This window comes from Bos taurus, chromosome 11 (genome assembly GCF_002263795.3).
Source record: "Bos taurus isolate L1 Dominette 01449 registration number 42190680 breed Hereford chromosome 11, ARS-UCD2.0, whole genome shotgun sequence".
NCBI lineage: Eukaryota > Metazoa > Chordata > Mammalia > Artiodactyla > Bovidae > Bos > Bos taurus.
Window position 1 is genome coordinate 26,771,365 of NC_037338.1, and position 27,749 is coordinate 26,799,113.

At 38.7% G+C, this 27,749-nt stretch overlaps 1 protein-coding gene across 1 annotated transcript in view; it reads left to right on the top strand.

Moving 5' to 3' along the window:
• The first annotated feature begins 349 nt into the window (after window positions 1-349).
• CAMKMT (calmodulin-lysine N-methyltransferase) overlaps window positions 350-27,749 on the top strand; it is a 427,562-nt gene continuing 400,162 nt past the window's right edge. Inside the window, exons 1-3 of the mRNA NM_001105641.1 lie at window positions 350-501; window positions 15,304-15,476; window positions 26,050-26,114. Of these exons, the coding sequence (NP_001099111.1) occupies window positions 364-501; window positions 15,304-15,476; window positions 26,050-26,114 (376 nt within the window). The 5' untranslated portion in view covers window positions 350-363. The remainder of the gene's footprint in view (window positions 502-15,303; window positions 15,477-26,049; window positions 26,115-27,749) is intronic.

Genomic DNA, 27,749 nt, shown 5'->3' on the forward strand with positions numbered 1-27,749 from the left:
GAGATCATTATTGCTCAAAATACAAATCTTTTGGATCTTTGCTAGTCTTCAGAACTCGAGATGAAACAGGAGAGAGGAGAACAAAAAGGGGCAGGGTCGCGCTAGATCTGCCACAGTTCTCGCACCCTCTGGTCTGCCCTCACTCAAGATGGCCACCAGCAAAATGGTGCAGTGACGAGAGTCGCGCTGCCCTGGTTGCTAAGGAGACGCGACTACCGGAAATGCGGCATTCGGGGAGGGCTCGGGAGCTAGGGCAGAGGGAGGGAGGCCTGGCGTCACAGGTCCTGACTGGGAAGAAGTAGGCAGGTCCTGGCAGGGGAGAGCTGTGGCGGCGGGATCTCGGGTATAAGAGGCTCTAGCGGGATGGAATCTCAAGTCTCTGACGCCGCTGTCGGTCAAGCAGAGCAGACGGCAGGCGAGGGCCAGGCAAACAGCGGCGCCGCTCCGGGACCCGCAGCCTCGGCGTCCTTGGGTGCCGCCAGGTGGAAGCTCCTGCGGCAGGTAAGGGAGAGCCCTCTTAATTCACTATTGCCTCTGGCCAATCCCCTTGCAAGCGATCTGTAGCTCGTCTACCCTTGGAAGCTCGGGGAGTTCCCTCAATTTTACCGGGAGCCGCCTGAGGAGCGCCCCCTTGGTTCGTTCACCTACGGGTCCCACCAAAAAGGGAGGCTTCAGGTGGCATCGGTAGGGAGGGGGCAGCCAAAGCTGAGTCCTGGGAAACTCCAATCGAAGTAGAAGATTCCTTCCTAGACATTAGTCTGCATCTGAGGGACTTTTCTTCTTGCCCGCCAGTAGGGTTGGTGGAACCGCCGCTCCGCAGCCCATACTGCTCTTTTCTGCTTCTGTTTTACTTTCTTCCCCTGATTTCTTCTCCTTTCTTCTTAACTCCTGTTTCTAGCCCCAAATCTGGCCCCTCTTTTGGTGATCAGCGTGGTTGACTGTGTAGGGACTGTGACGTTGCACGTGTTGCTTCGGTTTCTTCCGTGGAGCTGAGAGCCAAGGGAGTTGTAAGAGTTGCCCCCGCCCACCCCTTCTCTTCCACGCGATAGTTACTTGTTTATCTTCTGGTTTGAAGTGATCAGTGAAATCCTTGGCGTCTCTGTGTGTTGTTTACTGGCTGTTATCTTTTAGCACTTCGAAGATGCCGCTGTTGTTGGTAACTTCAGTGGTGTGCCAGTGTGAAAATTTTCTTATTTGACATCACTGACACTCCTTGCCAAGGTGCTTGAAGTGAAATCTGTTGTTGATACGTCAATGTTATGCTTCTGCCTGGGGTTTCCTGCTGAAACCTTTTTTCAGTAGGACACTTTGCGTTTCTGATTTGTGTTTGAAGAAGAGTTTCTCAGCTACTGCCACTTTATTTGAGATTGTGTGTTTAGTATTTTGGGGGTTACTTTGTTTGCAGTTGTCTGGAGTCATCTTTTCATACTGTGGCCTTCCAATGCTGTCATGACACACTCAAAGACCTTTTCTTTGCTGACACATTGACAGCCCTTGCAGAGCATTCATGATCTGGTTTTGCTGTTGATGTTACAAATGGTATTATAGGATAATAAAATGCATGTCCTTATAGATCATTATTGTAGGAACTTTCTGTAGTGAAGTAAACAAAGTTGAATTATCAAAATAGTAAATTAAGGCTTAAAAATGATCAATCAAACCTTATTATGATGACAAATGATTCTTAGTAAAAATTCTAGTTGACCGTCATTTATATTCATTCTGAGTTGCTGTCTACTTTAGCATAAGAGTGAGTTTCAGCCGTGGCTGCCATTTGAACTCCCCTCACACTTGGAAATTTAATGTTTTGGTATATTTGTGCTCACTGCTTAGAGTCTTTCTATCTTCTTCTCTACTTAATAAATGACTGTTCATCTTTCAGATCTCTGTGTCAATCTCCTCTTATGTGATGCCTCTGCTGACTCCTCTGGGCTGAGTTAGACCCATAGGTGACTCTATGCCTAACCCCTTTTCACATTATTTTATGACCATTTCATTAGAATCCATCGTTCTCATGAGAATAGGAGTTCTCCCCCGGGAAAGGTGTTATTTTATTAACCTCCATCTTCTGCACAGGGCCTGGGTAGTTAATTTTTAGTAGATAACTGTTATGTGTTGTGGAAAGCCTGAGAATAAGGACAGTCTTTAAAGTGGCCCACAGGATCTTATCCTCAGTGTATTGTATCAGTGAGCTATCGCTGAGTAACAAATAACCGCACCATCGGATATTAATACATACACATACTGTTGTATGCAACGCCATTACATACATCACATGCTGTTGCACACAACAGTGAGCATTTATTCTGTTTGTGAGCCACTGACAGGCTGCGATCAGCTGAGTGGCTCTAGGCTGCATGCTTGGTCCACATGCCTCTAATCCTGAGATCAGTTAGTTAACATGTTTTCATGGTGATGACAGAGGTATAAGAGAGCAAATGCAACCACTGAAACATATTAATATTTTAAATATTTACTAATATCCTGTTGGTCAAAATAAGAATCTTAGTCAAGGGGGCAGAGAAAATATGTTTTTTTTTTTTTTTCTTGGAGAGGGCAGGGGAGAAAGTGAATCTTTTTCTGTAATAACTGAATCTACCATGTGTTTTAAACATTTTCAGGCTCTTAGTAAATATGTTTCAAGTGAACAGACCATTTGTATCTTGTGAGCATTCAGAACTGGAAAACTGAGAAATCTGAACAATACTAGAGATATGAATTATTTTTCTCTTTCTTATGGGACATCTTCATGACATCTGCTTCAGTCAGTCAGTTCAGTCACTCAGTCATGTCTGACTCTTTGCGACCCCATGAACCGCAGCACGCCAGGCCTCCCTGTCCATCACCAACTCCTGGAGTCCACCCATACCCATGTCCATCGAGTCGGTGACACCATCCAACCATCTCATCCTCTGTCATCCCCTTCTCCTCCTGCCCTCAATCTTTCCCAGCATCAGGGTCTTTTCCAATGAGTCAGCTCTTTGCATCAGGTGGCCAAAGTATTGGAGTTTCAGCTTCAACATCAGTCCTTCCAATGAATATTCAGGACTGATCTCCTTTAGGATGGACTGGTTGGATCTTCTTGCAGTCCAAGGGACTCTCAAGAGTCTTCTCCAATACTACAGTTCAAAAGCATCCATTCTTCGGCGCTCAGCTTTCTTTATAGTCCAAGTCTCACATCTATACATGACCACTGGAAAAACCATAGCCTTGACTAGATGGACCTTTGTTGGCAAAGTAATGTCTCTGCTTTTTAATATGCTGTCTAGGTTGGTCATAACTTTCCTTCCAAGGAGTAAGTGTCTTTTAATTTCATGGCTGCAGTCACCATCTGCAGTGATTTGGGAGCCCCCCAAAATAAAGTCTTACACTGTTTCCATCTTTTCCCCATCTATTTCCCATGAAGTGATGGGACCAGATGCCATAATCTTAGTTTTGTGAATGTTGAGCTTTAAGTCAACTTTTTCACTCTCCTCTTTCACTTTCATCAAGAGGCTCTTTAGTTCTTCTTCACTTTCTGCCATAAGGGTGGTGTCATCTGCATATCTGAGGTCATTGATATTTGTCTCGGCAGTCTTGATTCCAGCTTGTGCTTCATCCAGCCCAGTGTTTCTCATGATGTACTCTGCATAGAAGTTAAATAAGTAGGGTGACAATATACAGCCTTGACGTACTCCTTTTCCTATTTGGAACCAGTTTGTTGTTCCATGTCCAGTTCTAACAGTTGCTTCCTGACCTGCATACAGGTTTGCCAAGAGGCAGGTCAGGTGGTCTGGTATTCCCATCTCTTTCAGAATTTTCCACAGTTTATTGTGGTCTACACAGTGAAAGGCTTTGGCATAGTCAATAAAGCAGAAATAGATGTTTTTCTGAAACTCTCTTGCTTTTTCTATGACATCTGCTCATGTCTCCTTTTTCTCCTCACAATTCTGTGTTTCCACTAGGGCTCCAGTGCTATCTCATGGCCCTCTACCTTAACTGTCCAATATTTTCTGTATTTTACAATTAATATTCTTGGAGAGAAAATCTGGTTGACCTAGTTCATCATTTAATACCAGGTCACATGATAAATTGCTGACTTTTGAATCTAGTGCCTACTTGAATCAGATGAGGTCTGGAAGTCTATGGATCAATATCAATAGAGGCTGTGGATATTGTTCTTTTTTCTTCTTTGTTGGGTTTGACTATCTGATGGCAAAAATAGCTACCTCATCATCCACCCAGCTAGTGATCCAGAAGAAATAACCCTTTTCCCTAACACCCAAATCATTTCCTCCAAAACGATTCTAATAGTCCAAGTTTGAACCAATTGCTGTTTCTAGGAGAATTGTGCACTTTGACCCGGGTCATCAGCCCACACTGTGGCAAGGAAAATAATAACCCTGCCATTATTGCGTAGAGTGAGGGAGGGGCATTTCCCAAGAGGACGGGATATAGAGCAGATGAAAAAGTAGCAGTGACCCTTCCATGCTTACGCACATCTCATAACCACCTACAGAATGAATAAGAGGGCCTAGACGTCTGCATACTTGGCTGAAGAATCCGATTAATGGAATATTTTATAGTACAATTTAAATTAAAGCAGGTAATATACATTTGACTGTCAATGCAGAAAGAGACAGGATGATTTCTAGAATAGAATGTAATACAATTTGATTTTAGTCCCAGATCTACCTATGATGATGAGCAACCTATTTGTACCTCATTTGTAAATGAGGGAGTGGGACTAGATTTCTTTAAGATCTCTTCCGTTTCTGATTATTTTATTTTATTTTATTATTTATTTATTTCTTTTTTTCGTTTCTGATTATTTTAAAGCGAAATTATTTTCCAGGGTTAGGAATAAACTAATTGTCTATTTTCTAATCCTATTATGATTTCCTAACAAAGAATTTGATTTATGTTTAACATTTAAAAACAGCTTATGGGGACTTTCCTGGTGGTCCAGTGGGTAAGACTCCTTGCTCCCAATGCAGGGGACCTGGGTTTGATCCCTGTTCAGGAAACTGGATCCCACATGCCACAACTGAGAGTTTGCATGCCGCAACTAAAAAGATTGCTCATGCTGAAACTAAAGATCCCACAAGCCACTAAGACCTGTTGCATCCAAATAAATAAATACTAAAAAAAATAGCTATGTACTGGGTAAAATGGGCATCCAGGTGAGATCATCACAGTACATTTATCAGAAAACTGATTTTTACGGTATCAAAGAGAGCAATCTAAAAATATAAACAGTATGTATAGTATGAGCCATTGAAAACTTATTCATAGCTATATGTATATGCATAGATGGATGTTTAAATGTGCTGTTCCCAAACGGTAGAATTTTGAGTGGGTTTTTACTCTTCTATATTTAACCTTCTTTTCCAGTGAACCTGATGATTTTCAAACCATTTTTCATCTGTTCCCAGGTGTGTAGTTTTAATTATAACATCTTTGAAATTGGGATATGTCTATTAGTTGATGGCATCCCAGTCAATAGGCAACCTATTCTATGTAACATCAGAAGGAAGGAAAAAAATTGAATCTTATAATCAATGATGTATTGTATTTGATGAAATATAGTCAGGGAAAGAGAGAATTGGTTTTTTGAGAAAAAATTGAAGACCACTGACTACCAGAAAAACAATTCCATGTGAGTGACCAAAATCCTTCCCAGAACAAGATGCTAAACAATAGGAGTACCTGTTACCTCATTGACTAATTGAGAAAGTTGGTTAAAAAGGTCAGTCATGAAAATGATACATATGCTAAAATGAAGCTACAATCTGAGTGTCAAATTGTCCTAAATAATTATAGTTAGTTCTCTTAAGTTTATACAGCTGGCTTTCCACAATGAAATTGGTAGTAAACTTTTAAGCAACTTAACTTCTCAAGCAAACTTACCTTTATCTTTCCAAAACATTCAACTTAACTTTTATGGAAGAAACATAAAAATAAAATGGAATAATGATTACCACTCCTCATAATTATTATTTCATTACTTTTTTTAATATTTAATGCATGACAATAATAAGAACAGCTGGTGTAAAAAGCTTGTGAAAAAGGCCAATTAACTTGGCAACCAGCTCAGTGGGGAAGGGCAGGAATAGCACCTTGGCACTATTCAGTTCACATGGCCCAGTCTGAATATTTAATAGAGGGAACAGAGAGGGCCCATGAATTCAGAGTCAGTTACAAGAGATGTGCTGTGTTTTGTGTCCTGTTTATGTCTCTCAGTTCCTTGATAGAAAATGGCAAACAGACACCAAGAAACCATGTCTTAGGAATGGTTGTGCCTATCGATCTTGCACTGAGAATTGTGGTTTAGATTCCTATGTAAGTGAGGAGTTGAGCGATGGACTCTTCATTGGTTTTTATTGGCATCACTAGGGATCACTTCGGAGAAGGCAATGGCACCCCACTCCAGTACTCTTGCCTGGAAAATCCCATGGATGGAGGAGCCTGGTGGGCTGCAGTCCGTGGGGTCGCTAAGAGTCGGACACAACTGAGCGACTTCACTTTCACTTTTCACTTTCATGCATTGGAGAAGGAAATGGCAACCCACTCCAGCGTTCTTGCCTGGAGAATCCCAGGGACGGGGGAGCCTGGTGGGCTGCCGTCTATGGGGTTGCACAGAGTTGGACACGACTGAAGTGACTTAGCAGCAGCAGCAGCAGCAGCAGCAGCAGGGATCACTTTCTACAGCAGCAGCTGAACAGGGTCATTCGTGCTCTTTCATTCCTTTTTTTTTTTTTTAATTTTATACATCGTTGTGTTTATAAGGATTTTTCACATTGTTGAAGTTAAACTTACATTTCAATTGATTTTAGAACTTTATACTGCTATATAGTCACAGATGACATAGATTTTTGTGTGCTCTGTGGAACATACTTTAACCTTAAGCATCTAAATTGTAATGCTCACCCCTGACCCCCACAGTTCAAACCTTATTGACATATACATCAGTGACTGGAGGAGATTTTCTTTTTTTATGTTTCTGAGTTATTAAGATTAATAATTGGTTTTTATTTGATTCCTTAAAAATATTTAGGAATATGCTTTAGGTTAAAAATGGTGAACGGGAATGTTTTCTTGAGTTAGAAGTATGTAGCTTGTCAATCTGAAAACAAAATATTCCACCAATAATTATTTTGAAAGAAATGGACTTTAAAAAGTTTCTTTATTTTTGGCTTAGCAGCTACGGTTGGCTGTCTCTATAGGGCGGGCTTAGTTCCTCCTGGCATGTGTGATCTTCCCAGACCAGAGATCAAACCCCTGTCCCCAGCATTGACAGGCAGATTCTTAACCACTGGAACAGCGGGGAAGTCCTTGAAATAAATGAACTTTTCACTGTGCAGCAAAGAAAATAAAAAGTTTAGAAGGCTCCAAGTGTGAAAGCATGTGTCTTTTTACATTCTCAGAGCTGTAAAATTTGTTAGACTATTAATCAATAGTCTTCCTAAGAGTAAATATAACAGTTTTCCAGAGATTAAATACTTTAACACCCATTCCATGCTGAATATTTTTATTTGGCTCATTTTTATTATTTAAGTTAAGACCAGAAATCTATGATTTATTTTAATTCCTAAAAAGTTTTGAGTCCTAAAAATGATGCTTTTATATGAATTTTTCTAAGAGTAAAAAAATTCACCATTTGAAAGTTTCAGCTTTATTGAGATATACCTGACAAATCATATTGTAAACTACACAATGTGATGATTTGATATATGTATACATTGTGAAAGTATTCCCCACCCCCACCCCCAATGAGTTAACACCTTTTTGGTTATTGTTGAAAACATTTTCATTCATTTCTTTTTTTGAAGCTTTCAAACAACTGAATGTTTTCACTTTGTCTACCTGGTTTTCATTGCCTTCTTGTTCCTTCTGAATTCTCTGTGGCAAAGAGAGGCTATATTCCTTTTTCACATCTAGTTTTTTGTCATTTTTGAAAGCTGCTCTCTATAGGTAATTTTTGACTTCACAATTCTAGCTCAGACCGCAAACTTTATTTATAAGGTATATAACCTTTTATATCTGAACTTTGAGTATTTTCCTTCACCACCCCATCCCATAATTCCATTTGATTATTCCTTAGGGGGTTGGAAGGCAATTATTATTTACTTAGGGGGTTGGAAGGCAATATTCTAAAAGCGGTAGCTGACAAGATTATACCTTGATGGGAAATTTAAATATCCTCTCAAGTCACAAAGCTGCAGACATTTTTGATGACCTTGAAATAACTGAATCAGTAGTAATCTGAATTGATCTCCATTGCATATGATTACCTTTACTGAGTAGTGTATGCTGCTAAGCTGCTAAGTCGCTTCAGTCGTGTCCAACTCTGTGCGACCCCATAGACGGCAGCCCACAAGGCTTCCCCGAACCTGGGGTTCTCCAGGCAAGAACACTGGAGTGGGTTGCCATTTCCTTCTCCAATGCATGAAAGTGAAAAGTGAAAGTGAAGTCACTCAGTCATGTCCGACTCTAGCAACCCCATGGACTGCAGCCCACCAGGCTCCTCCCTCCATGGGATTTTCTAGGCCCCACTGGAGTGGGGTGCCATTGCCTTCTCCAGAGTAGTGTATAGATTATGTAAATAAATTTTCCCTTTTATTTATTCTAAATATATTTTTTACTTTCTTTGAGAATTACCTTGTTGTCATATTGTAGATCATGGAATTTACTAAACTATAAAAGCCTCTTCCAATTTTATACATGTGTTGATTTAATAACTTTTTACCTTAGTGATTTGTAATGTCATTACCTTGATGTCAGAGTAATTTAATTAGTATAAAAAGGCATTTGATTTTTGGACATTAATTGGACGAGATATGTGGCAATTTATAATATCTACATTTTACACTTTATAACAATTTTTTTTTTGGGAGTAAGGTTTGTTTCAGATCAGATCAGATCAGTCGCTCAGTCGTGTCCGACTCTTTGCGATCCCATGAACACAGCATGCCAGGCCTCCCTGTCCATCACCAACTCCCGGAGTTCACTGAGACTCACGTCCATCGAGTCAGTGATGCCATCCAGCCATCTCATCCTCTGTCGTCCCCTTCTCCTCTTGTTCCCAATCCCTCCCAGCATCAGTCTTTTCCAATGAGTCAACTCTTCGCATGATGTGTTTTTCTTCCTCATAATCATAGATGATAGATAACAATAAGACTGTATTTTTGGTAAAACCTTTTAAAACAATTCATCCTTTTATTTATTTTTAAAATTTTATTTATGTATTTCATCTTTGGCTGTGCTGGGTCGTCATTGCTCTGCGGGCTTTTTCTCTAGTTGGGGAGAACAGGGGCTACTTGCTAGCTGCAGTGCACAGGTTTTTCATGGTGGTGGCTTCTGCTGTCATGGAGCACTGGCTCTAGGGCGCACAGGCTTCAGTATTTGTGGCTCTCGGGCTCTAGAACACAACTCAATAGTTGTGATGTCAGGGCTTAGTTGCTCCAAGGCACGTGGGATCTTCCTGGATCAGGGATCTAGCCCATGTCATCTGCATTGGCAGGCAGATTCTTTACCACCAAGCTACCAGGGAAGCCCACCCTTTTATTTTTAAAGGAAACTCTCTAACAGGTCAAAGAGAGGCAACTTTTCTGATGTTCCATTTAAAAAAATCAACCTTATAAACCTTCTATATAATATAAAAAATTTAAGCCTATTTTTTCCCTCAAGGTATATTATTCAAGTTGGTATGGTTTCTTGCTTGGTTCTGATCTCAGTTTGCCTTTATGTAGTCAGGATTCCTTTTCAGATAAGAGAAACAACTCTAGCTATTTTAAGCAGAAAAGGGCTTTATAAAGGGAATTAAATGCTCATAAAATCTTTGGAGGAACTAAAGGAACCTACAAAGAATGAGTCCCAGAACAACACAAAAGCTGGCCTGCCAAGAGAGATGCTACCGCTACCAAAATGAAGAACTTGAGCTTCTTTCTGGGATCATTTCACATTGTGTGTGATCTCTGGTGATCAAGAAGCTGTTTCTAGAACTGTAGACTCCAGAAGTACACCTTGCCTGTTCTGTGTCTACCAGCAAAGGTTTGTCACTTGTACGGCCTCTGTGTGTGTGTGCATGTGTGTGTGTGTGCGCACATGCTCCATTACTCAGTCTTTCACTCTCCACTAAATTAGAGTGTGAACATTGGAACCTCTGCTAAAGCTGCTGAAGATCCAAATGTCTTTAGAACTGTTCTTACTAGCACACATTGCAGAAATGGATCTTTCTTCTTTCCATCTTTCTTTCTTTCAAATCTCATGTTAGTCCATCTGGTTAGCTAAACCAAAAGCACATCTGAAACTGACTTCTAGGGATTCTGGGAAATGTGGTTTCTAGCTTTAGCATAGGAAGGTATCTTAAAGGAAGTGGAAATGTGATGTTTGGTGCCAGGCTACCACATTCTCCACAGGAAAAGGTGTTGAAAGTTCAAGTTCTGTAGTCAGATAGCCTGAATTTGCTTCTTACTAGCTTTCTGACCTTGAGCAAATTACCATTCCTTTTCATTAGCTTCCTCTGTCACATAATAGGTATCTATCTCATGGAGTTATTTGAGAATTTAATGAAGAGTGTGGTTAAGACTTAAATTAATTCTTACTTGGATGTTTGCTGTCATTTGCTGGTGAATAGTCTGGACTTGGAGTTTTCTTTGTGGTAAAATTTTTATTTATGCATTTTATTTTTAAAATAGTTTAGGACCGTTTAGACTTTCAGTTTCTGCTTGTGTCAATTTTGGTTAGTTGTATTTTTCCAGGAATTTGTCCATTTCATCTAAATTTTCGAAGTTAGTCTTCATAATATTCCTTTGCATTTTTTAATGCCTGTAGGATCTATAGTGATCTCCTTATGTCATTGAAATTTATACCTTCTTTCTTTTTTCCTTAATAGCTTCATCAGGGGTTTATCAGTTTTATTAATCTCTTCAGAGAACCATCCCTTGATGTTGTTAATCCCCCCTGCTTTGTTTGTTTTCTGCTTTATTAGCTTTTACTCTTTTGAGGACTTAATTTGTTCTTTTTCGAGTTTTTGCAATGGATACTCAGCTTACTGATTTTTAGCTTTTCCATATATTTCCCTCTTAGTATGGATTTAGCCATCTATGGGGTCCCACAGAGTCGGACACGACTGAAGCGACTTAGCAGCAGCAGCAGCAGCAGCAGCAGCAGCAGCAGCTACATTTCATGTTTTGAAATGTATTTTTATTATTCAGTTCAAAATGCTTTCTAATTTCCATTGTGTGTTTTTTGATTCGTTGATCATTTAGAAGTCTATTGCTTAACTTCCAAGTATATTTAGTTTTAGATATCTTTTTAGTTATATTTAACTTATGACTATTAGAGTGCTTTATATATTAAAGAAACTTCATAGGAAATGTCAGATATATGCAAAATTGGAAATAATACTTTAATAGCTATTCAGGTATCTATCAGTTCAGTTCAATCACTCAGTTGTGTCTGACTCCTTGTGACCCCATGGACTGCAGCACGCCAGGCTTCCCTGTCCATCACCAACTTCCAGAGTTTACTCAAACTCAAGACCATTGAGTTGGTGATGCCACCCAACCATCTCACCCTCTGTCATCCTGGTCTCCTCCCGCCTTCAATCTTTCCCAGCATCAGGGACTTTTCAAATGAGTCAGTTTTTTCACATCAAGTGGCCAAAGTATTGGAGTTTCAGCTTCAACAGCAATCCTTCCAATGAATATTCAGGACTGATCTCCTTTAGGATGGACTGGTTGGATCTCCTTGCAGTCCAAGGGACTCTCAAGAGTCTTCTCCAACACCACAGTTCAAAAGCATCAATTCTTCAGTGCTCAGCTTTCTTTATAGTCCAACTCTCATATCCATATATGACTACTGGAAAAACCATAGCTTTGACTAGATGGACATTTGTTGGCAAAGTAGTGTCTCTGCGTTTTAATATGCTGTCTAGGTTGGTCATAACTTTTCTTCCAAGGAGCAAGCGTCTTTTAATTTCATGGCTGCAATCACTATCTTCTGTGATTTTGGAGCCAAAAAAAAAAAAAAAGTCTGTCACTGTTTCCATTATTTCCCCATCTATTTGCCATGAAGTGATGGGACCTGATGCCATGATCTTAGTTTTTTAAATGTTGAGTTTTAAGCCAACTTTTTCACTCTCCTCTTTCACTTTCATCAAGAGGCTCTTTAGTTCTTTGCTTTCTGCCCTAAGAGTGGTGTCATCTGCGTGTCTGAGGTTACTGATATTTCTCCCAGCAATCTTGATCCCAGCTTGTGCTTCCTCCAGCCCAGCATTTCTCATGATGTACTCTGCATAGAAGTTAAATAAGCAGGGTGACAATATACAGCCTTGACGTACTCCTTTCCTATTTTGGAACCAGTCTGTTGTTCCATGTTCAGTTCTAACTGTTGCTTCTTGACCTGCATACAGATTTCTCAGGAGGCAGGTCAGGTGGTCTGGTATTCTCATCTCTTTAAGAATTTTCCACAGTTTGTTGTGATCCACACAGTCAAAGGCTTTGGCATAGTCTAAAGCAGAAGTAGGTGATTTTTTGGAACTCTCTTGCTTTTTCAGTGACCCAATGGATGTTGGCAATTTGATCTCTGGTTCCTCTGCCTTTTCTAAATCCAGCTTGAACATCTGGAAGTTCATGGTTCATGTACTGTTGAAGCCTGGCTTGGAGAATTTTGAGCATTACTTTGCTAGCATGTGAGATGAGTGCAATTCTGTGGTAGTTTGAGCATTCTTTGGCATTGCCTTTCTTTGGGATTGGAATGAAAACTGACCTTTTCCAGTCGTGTGGCCACTGCTGAGTTTTCCAAATTTGCTGGCATATTGAGTGCAGCACTTTCACAGCATCATCTTTCAGGATTTGAAATAGCTCAATTGGAATTCCATCACCTGCACTAGCTTTGTTCGTAGTGATGCTTCCTAAGGCCCACTTGATTTCACATTCCAGGATGTCTGGCTCTAGGTGAGTGATCACACCATCGTGATTATCTGGGTTGTGAAGATCTTTTTTGTACAGTTCTTCTGTGTATTCTTGCCAGCTCTTCTTAATATCTTCAGCTTCTTTTAGGTCCATACCATTTCTGTCCTTTATTGAGCCCATCTTTGCATGAAATTGTTCCCTTGGTTTCTCTTATTTTCTTGAAGAGATCTCTAGTCTTTCCCATTCTGTTGTTTTCCTCTATTTCTTTGCATTGATTACTGAGGAAGATTTCTATAATCTTCAACTGTTTTTAACTCTGGACTACTTCAATTCATTTCTAATCTCTTATTATGCAACTCTCACCAGATTATTTTGAAGTGAATCTCAGATAACTGAGCTACCATTTTCAGATAACAACTGAGATAACAGATAATCTCAGATAACATTTTTCTATAACTATTTCAGTATGTACTTACACAAGATAACATTAAAAAATGATTGCAATGCCAAATCCTATGCAGAATAATTCTTTGATGATCTGGTCAGTTTCCAAATTTTCTCCATTGTCTCCTAATTTTTTTTACAGTTTAATTTTTTTGAAAACAGGATCCAAATTAAATTCCAAATATTGTTATTATTGATGTGTTTAAGTCTTTTTAATCTATTAATAAATATTCCCTTGACATGTCTCTATTCCAGCCCTTGCTGTCTATTTTAGAAGAAACTGGGTGTTTTGCAGAGTTTCCCATAACTTGAATTTTGCTAATTGCACTTGATCAATGAGTTCCTCTACCCCTGCATTTCGTATTTTCCATTAGAGATTTGATGAAACTCAGATTTGATATTTTTTGTTTTGTTTAGTTGGTCAAGATAATGGTGGTGTGAAATTTCATCAGTACTCACAGGGATGTGTGGTCATTTCCTTATCATGATTACCTTGGTTCATGAATTCATGAGGGAGTTGAAAATGGTGATGTTCTGTTGTTCTTTCTTCATTTATTACTTGGGCTCTTCCATTTGGATGCTCTCAGTTATAGTTTATATAGGAAAAACAGATAAATATTTGATTCTTTCTCTTCAATTACTATTTTCAAAATAAATTGGTTCTTTGCATTCTTCAGTGGTCAGCAGTGAGGCATTTAAAAATTACCATTATGAACTAATGTGTTTCAGTTTAGTTACATTTATTATCTGTGTTAATATTCACAGTATCCCATCTTTGGCCAATGGACCCTTTCTCTATTGTCTCTTGAATCCTTTTGATATAACCCCTAATTCTGTAAGGCTTTCTTGTTTTCTTGTGTGCATGATGTTCCAGGCTTATCTTGTATAATTCCTGGCATTCTTCCTCAGCTTGCCTGCCTTATCTTAGTTCCTTGAATGTTTAGTTGCTCAGTCATGTCTGACTCTTTGCAACCCCATGGACTATAGCCCACTAGGCTCCTCTGTCCATGGGGATTCTCCAGGCAAGAAAGAATGCTGAGTGGGTTCCCATGCTCTCCTCCAGGGGATCTTCCCAACGCAGGGATTGAACCCATGTCTCCTGCATTGCAGACAGATTCTTTACCATCGGAACCACCAGGGAAGCATCTTGGTTCCTTAACCAGGGATTATTAAACCCATGCCCTTGGCAGTGAAAGCTGGGAGTCCCAGCCACTGGACCACTAGGGAATTCCCCTTACTTTGATTTAATAAAAATTGTCATTTAGAGACAGCAGTATATGCATTAAGTGGGTTCATTGCTGCTAGTTTGGGCATTGGTTTTAGACCTTTTCAGTGGTCAGATGTAGGTAATACATGTATAGTTTTAAAAAATAGAATACATCATTAATTTATATTATACTTCATTCACATTCAGAGCTACAGTGTTTTTGCTTAACCTCATTAATCTTAACAGCTGTATTGCCTTTCTGTCTTATTTAAGAGCCCAGTTTGCAATGACACCAACAAAATTACTTATTTGGTTTATCTTAACACACACACACACACACACACACACACACACACCGGCTCAGAATAGCATACTGCTCCTGACTAGGTAGTATGCTTTGAAATTCAACTTTTACCCCCTAATTCTACAAACTGTTGAAAGTGCTGCTTGTCTTCTCAGACCTTCCTTTTGGAATTGAATGTCTCACAGGAAGAGTGGTCACAAAAGCCAGACTCTTCTCACTAGATTTACCTTGTTAGATATTAGACTGGTAGATCTTCAGTATTGTCCTTGTTCTCTGATGCCTTTGAGTAGTGTTTTAAAATGTTTTATGCATCTTTTCTAGTTGTTTTCAGTAAGACTTTGGTCTGAATTATCTGCCATTATCAGAAATGAAAGTCCCCTTACCTCCTAAATGTTGAACGTTGTATTTATATAATATTTGTGACCACAATATTTGGTTTTATTTCAAAGGTTCTGAAACAAAAACACCTGGATGACTGTCTACGACATATATCTGTAAGAAGATTTGAATCATTTAATCTGTTTTCAGTAACAGAAGTCAAAAAAAGGGAAACTGAAGAGGAAGCTGGCGCCTGGGTCCAATATACAAGCATCTTCTATCCTGAATACAGTATTTTCGTAAGGTAAACATCACTCCAGTTAAGATTTTTTTTTAAGCATTTTTCTCTTGTAAAAGAAAAACAATCTACCAAGAATCGAATTGTTCATTCTATTGAATTTGCAAGTAGTCTTTATCAGAATTTAGGTTTTATAACTTTGTGTTTGGAAATACTCCTTTAACTGGGTCTTGCTATGTTCTCAGAACTAAAGAAAAAACATTCCAAGGAATGTATTGGCATTTGGAGATAAAATTCAAATCAAAGAGTTCATTTAACCGTTTTCTCATAACATTTGATATGAAAAAAAAGCCAAGTTCTTCTTGAGCCTGAAGTGAAAACAGACTTTTTCCAAACTACTCTTTAAGTAGTAGTTATTTGAAAAATCAAGCTTTGGTATTTTTCCTATTCATGTTTTGTCACTTTCAGAAGAATCTTAAGAATAGGAGGAGAAAATTCAGCTGAAAGCAGTGATATTGTGAAAAGCATACAGACTGTTCTGGTTTTAAAAATCATTAGAAAAGAGTGGAGAGTTAAGATACCATTTTTACAGAATTAATTTTTCTCTCCCAGTTATAGTCTAGCATGTTGCAACATTACTTCAGGTGTTTGATTTTTATAAAATCTGCCTTTCTTGACAAGATTACACATTTTGAAAGGAAGGGAGAAGCACATTTACAGTAATTGTAGAAAGAGCAAAAAGCATTTTAAGTGGAAATATGTCTGAATACAGTTTAGGTGAGTTTAGGAATAATTTTAAGAAAAATGTTTTCACAAAGGATGTCTATTTATAGTATATGTTTCTTGAACTATTTTAGTTTAAGATATCTAAGCTTTGAAAGATACTGTAACAGCTGAATATTTAGGATTTGGATAAAAATTGATTAGGGTGGTCAGGGAAGTACAGTTAGGGTCTGGTTTCATAATACTGCTTTACTGAAAATTCTAAATAGGGATAAAAACTTGGGGGTTTGTGTACATTCATTGTGAAATTCTAATGAGAACACCTCAATTGCCTGGCATTTGTGATGGAGATGATTAGCTTAGTCCTTGATTAGGAAGGAAAGAAAACTGTATTAAATACTTACTGTATGCCAGGTATAGCGCCAGGTGCTTTGATGTATTCTAATTCATGTACTCCTTCCAATAAATCTGTGAAGCGGGAATGAAGATAATTAAACAATTGGAAGATAGAGTCTATAAGGATATTAAAGAGAAGGAGAAACAGTAAGGTATAAAGTTCTAAAACTTATCTTCTGCCTCCACTGTGATAAGAGGCAATAAGTGTGAACTGTGCCAAGAATAACTTCCTGACGTCTTCAAGGCCCTGGTAAGACTTAGCCAGAGAAAATGTGAACTCTTCTGTTCCTAGGAGTTTTCAAAATAAGACATTGTTTCATACTTGGAGAATACTTGGTGGAGATGACCTTGATGTAGAAGCAAGACTCTTCTCCAGCAGTGTGGCTCTTTGTGATATAACCGTTTTTGAAAGAATAAATATTTCTATGTAAATATTACACTAAATCCTATAGAAAGATTCTTTCTAGAAAGAAGACAGGTGGCTGAGCTAGAATTTTGGCACAATGGCTGCCAAGATTTTTTCTCTTTTCTCCAAACTAGCTGGTATCTCGCCACATCAGTAAACATATAGAATTCTAGAACTGAATTATGATCTTAGAATAAAAGTATATAATCATAGCAACATTAATAATGGCTGACAGTTGAGTGCCGGGCCTCGTGACAAGCACTTTTGTGAGTGGTTTACATGTACTAGCTTATTTAATTCACACAGCATCTTATGGGTAAATGCTGTTTTTATCTTCATTTTACAGATGAGAATATAAATAAGTTGATTGAGATCACACAGCCAGTAATTGATTGTGACCCTATTCAAACACTGGTGGTCTGGTTTCTCACCTGTACTTAAAAAAATTTTTGTTTTGAATTAATTACAGACTCTTAGGAAGTTGCAAAAGTATACGAGGAGTTCCGTGGACCCTTCCCTCAGCTATCTCCATCAGTAACATCTTATATAATGATAGTCACAGCTTGAACTTTTAACTTCTGCACATCCTGCCTCTTGTAAGTCAGTCTTGTATTCATTTTTCAGATGAAGGGATTGAGATCTGTCATACATATAATTTCACAAGCAAATCATTGCCATTGCCATCTCCAGGGGGTCTCCCTGACTCAGGAATTGAACAAAGCTCTCCTGCATTGCAGGCAGATTCTTTACCAGCTGGGCCACCAGGGAAGCGCATGTACCCTGTGAGTGTTCAGTAAATAAAAACTTGTGATGGAATGGTTTGCTTATGAAATTATATATGTGACAGATTGTCCTTATACATGGAGGTATCATAGGTACCCCTTTAAAACTTGGCAAGATTGGCAACTGAGGCAAGTGTGGATACTGAATTTATATTTAAAAAGTACAGTTTTAATGTTAGTAATATTAACAGCAGGGGTGACTATTAAAACAGCTTTTGTTCTCTTGTGTTTTATTTTGTATTTTAGGAGGAACTTTATGTGTGTGTTGTGTTCAGTAGCTAGGTCGTGTCTGACTCTTTGCAGCCCTGTGGCCTGCAGCCTGCAGCCAGGCTTCCCTGTCCTTCACATCTCCTGGAGTTTGCTCAGATTCATATCCATTGAGTTGGTGATGCTAGCTAACCATCTCATCCTCTGCCACCCCCTTCCCCTTTTGCCTTCAATCTTTCCCAGTATCAGGTTCTTTTCCAGTGAGTCGGCTCTTTGAATCAGGTGGCCAAGATACTGGAGCTTCAGCTTCAGCAAATCCTAAAAGATGATGCTGTTAAAAGTGCTGCACTCATTATGTTAGTAAATTTGGAAAACTCAGCAGTGGCCACAGGACTAGAAAAGGTCGGTTTTCATTCCAATCCCAAAGAAAGTGAGAGTATTGTGCCAAAGAATGTTCAAACCATTAGACAGTTGCTCTCATTTCACGTGCTCATAAGGTTAGGGTCAAAATCCTTCTTCAAGCTAGGCTTCAACAGTATGTGAACCGAGAACTTCCAGGTGTACAAGCTGGATTTAGAAAAGGCAGAGGAACCAGAGATCAAATTGCCAACATTAGTTGGCTTGTCAAGAAAGCAAGGGAATTCCAAAAAAACATCTACTTCTGCTTCATTGACTATGCAAAAGCCTTTGTGTGTGTGGATCACAGCAGACTGCAGAAGGAACTTTATAGCACCTTCAAAATGTGATGCAGTGTATGTAGAAAATAGTTCATTGGGTCATGTTTTTCATGAAGCTTAAATCACAGATATGGGCCAGTTATAATCTAATTTTCTAGGTTATTTTAAACTCCAATCATGATTATGTAGTTTGCTTGCATATACATATAATCAGAGTTTCAATAAATCAAAATGTTCCCTTGATATTTTTTAAAATGTTCATATTTTAATGTACAAATAATGTACAAATCTAGTTTCCTCTAACTAGTAGGTGTAAGACTGAAAAAATAAGGCTTTAGCCATTTATTTTTGAAAGAGCTCCAAAGTAAGTTGCATCTAGAATCATGTTTTTTAAACCTTGTCCTTCTGAAAATCTTTGTTCTTATGCAGCCTTTGAGGACCCATTCCACTCTCTGGCTTACTTTTTCTAATTTTGGGGGACCACCTTTTTTTGTAATCAAGGTAAAAAGTAATCATTTTAACCACTTTGAATTGTGCAGTTAGTGGTTTTTAGTACATTTACAATGTTGTGGAACCATCACCACTCTCTAATTTCAAAAATTTTTCATCACCATGAAATGAAGCCCCATTCCCATTACTAGTAACTCTCCATCTTACTCCTTCCTCTTCCTCCTGGCAACCACTTACCAACTTTCTATCTATACGCTGCTGCTGCTAAGTCGCTTCAGTCATGTCCGACTCTGTGCGACCCCAGAGATGGCAGCCCACCAGGCTCCCCCATCCCTGGGATTCTCCAGGCAGGAACACTGGAGTGGGTTGCCATTTCCTTCTCCAATGCATGAAAGGGAAAGGTGAAGGTGAAGTCGCTCAGTTGTGTCCCCTATTCTGGACATTTTATATAGGTAGAATCATATGATATATGCCCTTTTATGTTTGGCTTCTTTCACTTAACGTAATGTGTTTTGATTAATCTATGTTACAGCATATATCAATACTCCTTTCCTTTTTAATGGCTGAATAATATTCCAGTGTATGGACAATACCATATTTTGTCTATCCATTCATCAGTTGATGAACATTTGGGTAATTTCTATTTTTTGGCTATTATGAATAATGGTACTAAGAGACTTACTTGGTGATCCAGTGGTCAAGAATCTGCCTGCTAATGCAGGGAACTCAGGTTTAGTCAGGGAACTGAGAGCCCACATGATTCAGAGCAACTAAGCCCGTGTACCACAACTGATGAGCCCACGCTCTACAGCCTGTGAACCACAACTACTGAACCCATATACCCAGCTACTGAAGCCCGCATGCCTACATCCCATGCTCTGTAACAACAGAAGCCACCACAATGAAAAGATTGCCCGCCACAACTAAAGTAGCCCTTGCTTGCCACGACTAGAGAAAGCTTATGTGCAGCAGTGAAGACCCGGCAGAGACAGAAATAAAATAAAAATTTTTTTAAAAAAGAGAGAAAAATAATGCTACTATGAACATTCATGTATACGTTTTTATGTGAATATATAATTTTTTAATTCTCTTAGGTGTGTCCTGAGGGGCAAGATTATACCTGAATATATAACTTTTTAAATCATAGGTGTTTCCTGAGGGGCAAGATTACTGGGTCATATAGTAACTCTTTGTTTAACTTTTTGAAGAATGTCCAAATTGTTTTCTGCAGTGGCTGTGCCATTTTACCTACTAGGAATATAAGAGAGTTCTAGTTTCTCCCCATGCATGCAAGCTCCTATGATTTTTCCTATATTATTGTTATTTTTATTATTGCCATTCTAGTGTGAAGTGATACCTTACTGTTGTTTTGATTTGTAGTCCCCCAGTGACTAAGTATGTTTTACGTTTTTTCATGTGCTCATTGGCCATTTGTATATCTTATTTGCAGAAATGTCTCTTCAAGTCCTTTGCCCATTTTTATTAAGGTTGTTTTTCTCTGTTGTTGAATTGTGAGAGTTCTTTATATATTCTGGATACTTGAACCATATCAGATGTGTGATTTGCAAATAATTTGTCTCATCTTGTGGTTTATCTTTTCACTTTCTTGATAGTGTCCTTTGGTGTATAGAAGTTTTCAGTTTTGTTCAAGTTCAATGTATCTATTTTATTTTATTTTTTTTTCATTTGTTGCTTGTGTGTTATGGTGCCATATTTAGCCCTCGTTTACTTTTAACCTCTAGTTTCAATCTCTTGTACTTTTATGAGTGAAAGTTACTCAGTCATGTCTGACTCTTTGCAACCCCATGGACTGTAGCCCGCTAGGCTCCTCTGTCCATGGGATTCTCCAGGAAAGAGTACTGGAGCAGGTTGCCATTCCCTTCTCCAGGAGATCTTCCCAAATCAGGGATCGAACCCACGTCTTCTGCATTGCAGGTGGTTTCTTTACCATCTGAGCCACCAGGTAGGATTCAAATTTTTCTCTGGTAGCTTTTTTTTTTGCTCTTCAAATAATTATTTGCCCTAGTGACTTGCTCCTTATTTCTTACTCCAAGGGCCATTCCCGGGAAAAATCAAAGGTCCTTAGTACTAGCATAGCTTTAGGTGCTTGTAAAAATGGCTGGTTGACTTTTGGAGGAAGAAACTGGCTACTGGTAAATTTTCTTTCAGCTTTATTGAGATGTAATTGACATATATTGACATATATTTATTGAGATATAATTAACATATACCATTGTGTAAATTTAGGATATATTCTGTGTTGACTTCAATCACTTATCTATTGTAGAATGATTAGCACCATACTATTAGCTAACACCCCTATCATGTCACATAATTATCATTTCTTTTTTGTGGTTAAAGACCTAGGAAGCAGTTAAAGCTTTGGAATTTAGGAGAAACATGGAGTGAACTTTTTATATCATGGCTATGTTAGCAAAAAGTTGTCATCATTATATAACATTAATTATCAGTGTAATGGAAAGATTGAAGTTTGAGAAGTTCCCTTCCTTCTTGAGAAGTTCAGAAGTTCCAGTACAGTAGATATTGGAACCTACTTGGAACCTACCAACCACATTATCCAAGCAAAACTGTTTACCTGCTTAGGTAAACAGTTGAAAGATGAAGGGTAGACAAGATCTTATAGAGTTGACACTTGAATAAAGTAGATATTATTGTTGTTGTTCAATTGCTAAGTCGTGTCTGACTCTTTGCAATCCTATAGACTATAGTCTGCCAGACTTCTATGTCCATGGAGTTTTTCAGGGTTGCCATTTCTTTTCCCTGGGCATCTTCCTGACCCAGGTCTTGAACCTGCATCTCCTGCGTTAGCAGGTGGCTTCTGCACTCCTGAGCCACCAGGGAAGCCTGAATGAAGTAAATGATTCTGAACAAAGAACAATCCTTAGGTTTGGAGCAAAAGAAAGGGAACCTGAAATAATCAAACTGAATATTTACCACACTGTGTCCATGGTAGTTTTCTTACAGTTAGCACTAATCTGTATACCATTGAGGACAATGATTGTTGACCTTTTTCTTTCATGAGATGCCATCTTTTAGGGTTTCTCAACTTCATAGATAATTGCTTTTCTTCTTGTAAGTTTTTAGAGGTATGGGATTAGTTCTCCTGTTTCTCTGTCCCTGATTCGATTTAATGTCACAGGGTTTACTTTCTGTTCTTGGCTTCAACAAATAAGGATTCTTGGCTTTATGTTCTTGGCTTTCAGGAAGATGAGTTTTGTGTCACTTTCTGTTTTGAATACTGCCTTTAACTTTTAAACATGCATTTTACCTTGATTATTCCAGTTTCTGCTGTTTAGAAATATTTAACTTGTTGCAAAATATATGTACCTTTTTTTACTCTTGTCTCAGATTTCTTTTCAAATGCTTATTTCATCCTGATAGAGAGGGAGAGACAAAGTGCATGAGAGAATCTCTTTATTAAAACTAGACCATAAAGCAATTGCTGTTTTAGGTATTTATCCTAAGGAAATAATCAGAAAAGATCTCAATGCTGTTTCTATAAGGACGTTTGTTGAAGTAATATGCATAAAGCGTAATAGTGGGCATAGTCTAAAAATCCAACATAAGATGTTGGTTCAACAAATTGTGGTGCAATTATTTACTGGACTACTTGGCAGCCATTAAAATCATGTTGCAGGAGAATATTTAATAATGTGAGAAACTTTATAATATGTTAAGTGAAAAAAGTACAAATTGCAAAATTGTATGGACAGTGTGCTCTGCTATTTAATGACAGGTCTGTGAACGTAGCATAAAATTTGAAGGCTATATACCAAACTATTAACTGTAGTTACCTCTGCATGATAGGATTATGGGCAGTTTTTCCTTGAGGAAGCTATATATTGCTTTGGTCTTCAGGAAAAAAAAAAGTTTTGAGCTCTATACTGTATTGCTGGTCATTTTAATAGCTTCATCTTGTGTTTCAGATGTTAAATGCTTTGTTCTTTCTCTTCTGACATGTGTGCTATGGTTTTTTCCAGGTTACCGTAAATAACCTCTTCTAGAATCTTGCATCCACAGAGAAGATTCAGAATCTTCATACCAGTGATGAAAGTTGGATTTGTGGTTGATAGCTTCATTGCTTTAGGTTATGATACTGTTGAGGCCAATAGTAATGGCAGATAACTTTCTGCATTCTCCCTTCATCACTCTTTGAAAGAACTAGGTCTCTGCGATAGAAATAAAAAGTTCTTCTGAGAAGGGTATTGCAGTTGACATGTATTTTCTTACTGTATCTATTAGCTCTCTAGGGCTCCCAGAACAAAACACTGCAGTTTGGATGGCTTTAACAGCAAGTTTGTTTGCTCACAGTTTGGAGTCTGGGAGCCTTAGATCTAGGTGTTGCAGGCTTGGTTTCATCCAAGGCCTCCTTGACGTGTATGGGGCTGCGCTCTTGCTGCCTCTTCCCGTGGTTGTCTTTCTGTGCACAGGCCTTGTCGTCTGTGTGTGTGCTAATCTTCTTTTTGTGTAAGGACAATAGTCGTTTTGCATTACGGCCCACCCTAATGACCCAATTTTAACCTGATTACCTCTTTGAAGGCCCTTCTGAGGGATGGGGGCTGGTTAGGGCTTCAGCATATGAATTTGGAGGGGGCACAGTTCAGTCCATAACAATGTGCATCATTCATGATAAGTTTTTGTGACAAAGTAAGAGTCTGACATGACTGAGCAACTTCACTTTCATCTTTTACTTTCATGCATTGGAGAAAGAAATGGCAACCCACTCCAGTGTTCTTGCCTGGAGAATCCCAGGGACGGGGGAACCTGGTGGGCTGCCGTCTCTGGGGTCGCACAGAGTGGACATGACTGAAGCGACTTAGCAGCAGCAGCAGCAGTGTTGATAAAGTAAATTTTATTGTGAATTATTAATGCTTATTGTAAACTATTCAGTTCAGTCGCACAGTTATGTCCGACTCTGCGACCCCATGAATCACAGCACGCCAGGCCTCCCTGTCCATCACCAACTCCCGGAGTTCACTCAAACTCATGTCCATCAAGTCGGTGATGCCATCCAGCCATCTCATCCTCTGTCATCCCCTTCTCCTCCTGCCCCCAATCCCTCCCAGCATCAGAGTCTTTTCCAATGAGTCAACTCTTTGCATGAGGTCATCAAAGTATTGGAGTTTCAGCTTCAGCATCAGTCCTTCCAGTGAACACCCAGGACTGATCTCCTTTAGAATGGACTGGTTGGATCTCCTTGCAGTCCAAGGGACTCTCAAGAGTCTTCTCCAACACCACAGTTCAAAAGCATCAATTCTTCGGTGCTCAGCTTTCTTCACAGTCCAACTCTCACATCCATACATGACCACTGGAAAAACCATAGCCTTGACTGGACAGACCTTGTTGGCAAAGTAATGTCTCTGCTTTTCAATATGCTATCTAGGTTGGTCATAACTTTTCTTCCAAGGAGTAAGCGTCTTTTAATTTCATTGCTGCAGTCACCATCTGCAGTGATTTTGGAGCCCCCCAAAATAAAGTCTGACACTGTTGCCACTGTTTCCTCATCTATTTCCCATGAAGTGATGGGAGCAGATGCCATAATCTTTCTTAGTTTTGTGAATGTTGAGCTTTAAGCCAACTTTTTCACTCTCCTCTTTCACTTTCATCAAGAGGCTTTTTAGTTCCTCTTCACTTTCTGCCATAAGGGTGGTGTCATCTGCATATCTGAGGTTATTGATATTTCTCCCGGCAATGTTGATTCCAGCTTGTGCTTCTTCCAGCTCAGCATTTCTCATGATGTACTCTGCATATAAGTTAAATAAGCAGGGTGACAATATACAGCCTTGACGTACCCCTTTTCCTATTTGGAGCAGTCTGTTGTTCCATGTCCAGTTCTAACAGTTGCTTCCTGACCTGCATACAGGTTTCTCAAGAGGCAGGTCAGGTGGTCTGATATTCCCATCTCTTTCAGAATTTTCCGCCGTTTATTGTGATCCACACGGTCAAAGGCTTTGCCATCCTAAAGAACTACAGCTGTAAGTTATATAAGGGAGCATGTAGAAGATTGTAGATGTATTAGCAACAACTTTTTTTAATCACCACTGGAAAAGTAACTCAGACTCTATGACCTGTTGACAGTTGGGTTCATTTGTTTATGAAGAATAGTATCTTTTATAACTATTAGTAAAATAGCAGTTATCAAATATTTAAAGGGCCATCAAGTGAAGAGAGATGAAAAGGAACAGAATTAAGATCAGTGGGCAAGATACAAAACATTTGCCCCCTGGCACATAGAACTCCCCATAAATGGAATGTGCAGACTTGAAAGTTGGTTAGTTCTTTGTGACTATAGTTCTGAATTTGTTGGGCCATTAAAGAGGAAATTATGTGTTATGGAGTGTGGTTATGGAGGTCGATTACTTATTTTTAGATTCTCGAAGTGTGGAGTTTTGTTATCTCTAAAAAGATAAATAATTTATCTCACACTTATATAATTAAAATAATAAAATAATTATTAGTACTTTAAAATGTAGATTAATCATCAAGAAATGCCATTGCATTAAATATCCCAAAGACTAGTCTGTTCTTTTCCTTCTCCCTCTAGTGGGCAGCTGGAGAAGGAAATGGCAACCCACTCCAGTACTCTTGCCTGGAAAATCCCACGGATGGAGGAGCCTGGTAGGCTACAGTCTATGGGGTTGAGGAGAGTTGGACACAACTGAGTGACTTCACTTTCCCTTTTCACTTTCATGCATTGGAGAAGGAAATGACACCCGACTCCGGTGTTCTTGCCTGGAGAATCGCAGGGATGGGAGAGCCTGGTGGGCTGCCATCTATGGGGTCGCATAGAGTCAGACTTCTGAAGCGACTTAGCAGCAGCAGCAGCAGCAGCAGCTAGTGGGCAGAAATACTTTAAAAGCACAACATGGAAAGGTTTGTTAGTATTCAGTATGTCACAATGCATAGTCTCAGCTTTAAATAATTAATAAATGTTAATATGTCAGAGTCATTAAAGAAAATGCTTTATTCTTTTCTAGGCATAATAGTGGATCTCTGAATGTTGAAGATGTTCTTACCAGCTTTGACAATACAGGAAATGTCTGTAAGTTATATACTTACTTTATAGAAATAATTTTAGTGTTTTAAAAGTCAATTTTTAATCATTTTTTTTTCAGTGTTTATTGACTAGCGTATGTATGTGGGTGTATCATAGAAACTCCTGCTGTTTTTAGCTGCATAATAAGCCTCATGTAAGATGCACCTACTAAGTGGGATAAGGCTGTGTTTATACTTGGCAGTTTTGTGTGTGTACGACCCACGTGCATTTGAATCTTGGTTCTGAAATTAATCTTGAGCAGTTTATATTGTCTCCAGGGCCTCATTCTTTTTCATCTCTTAGAACTGAATATAATGTATATAAAGTGTGTAATGTACTACATTCCTCATAGTTTATACTCAGTAAATGAAATTTTTTATTATTACCTGTGGTGAGTACCTCTAAAGCGTTTAAGTTTTTTCTAATAATGAAGATAATATTATTGAGGATTATTCTGATGTGGTAAAATAAACTATTTTGATTGAACTAAGTAGGACAGAAGGAACCCTGGATTCTCTAGTACTATCCCTTTTGTTTCTTGTTTCCATTTTGACCTTTTCAATTAATCAGTCCGACAGAGGGGCTGTCTCTCCCTTCTTTGCTGTGTTTCGGGTGTGTGCATTTCCACTTCTTGCTCTCTTTCACTGGAGAATAAACCCAGAACATTTTTCCTTGCTGCTAATATACTTTAATAGAATATTTTTGTTTTATTCATTATTATAATATTATAGAATATATTATCTTTTGATCTAAGCCTTTAATTACATCATGATGGATTTCTCCACTGAGAAAATAATTTAATCATAATGTCATACAATGATAGAAATCAAACAAGAATCTCTTTATATCATGATATTAAATAATATACCATGATAGAAGCTGTGTACTTCTTTCTGTGTGCTGCATAGGCTATTTTCCTTAAGACAGTGGATTATCAGTGAAATATGACCATTTTAAATGTAAAAATTATCTTCAAGTGCTTTTCTTCTCAAAAGAAAATTTATAACTGTAACCACTTATTGTATGAACTAAAATAACATACTCAGCAAGAAGTACTCATTTTAGATCAGCATAGAATAATGTCCAGCAATACTCAGGCAATAATCTTGTTCTTATGCCCACATAATGGCAAGCTTTTGATTGCCGAGAAAAATATTTATGTATTTTGTCACTAAGAAGTCTAAATATCCTAAAATATTTAAAATAATGTAATTTTATTTTTTGTGGACAGTGATAGGCATACCTTTTAGTTTTTATATGCTGATGATGGCTGAGTTCTTTTCTAATATTTTTACTGGGGGTTGGGGCAAGGTCTGGGTTCGGTTCAGTTCAGTTCAGTCGCTCAGTCGTGTCCGACTCTTTGCAACCCTCCAACTCTTTGCTCCTTGGACCGCAGCACTCCAAGCCTTCCTGTCCTTCACCAACTCCTGGAGCCTACCCAAACTCATGTCCACTGAGTCGGTGATCCCATCCAACCATCTCATCTGTCATCCCCTTCTCCTCCTGCCCTTAATCTTTCCCAGCATCAGGGTCTTTTCAGATGAATCAGCTCTTCACATCAGGTGGCTGAAGCATTGGAGTTTCAACATCAGTCCTTCCAATGAACACCCAGGACTGGTCTCCTTTAGGATGGACTGGTTG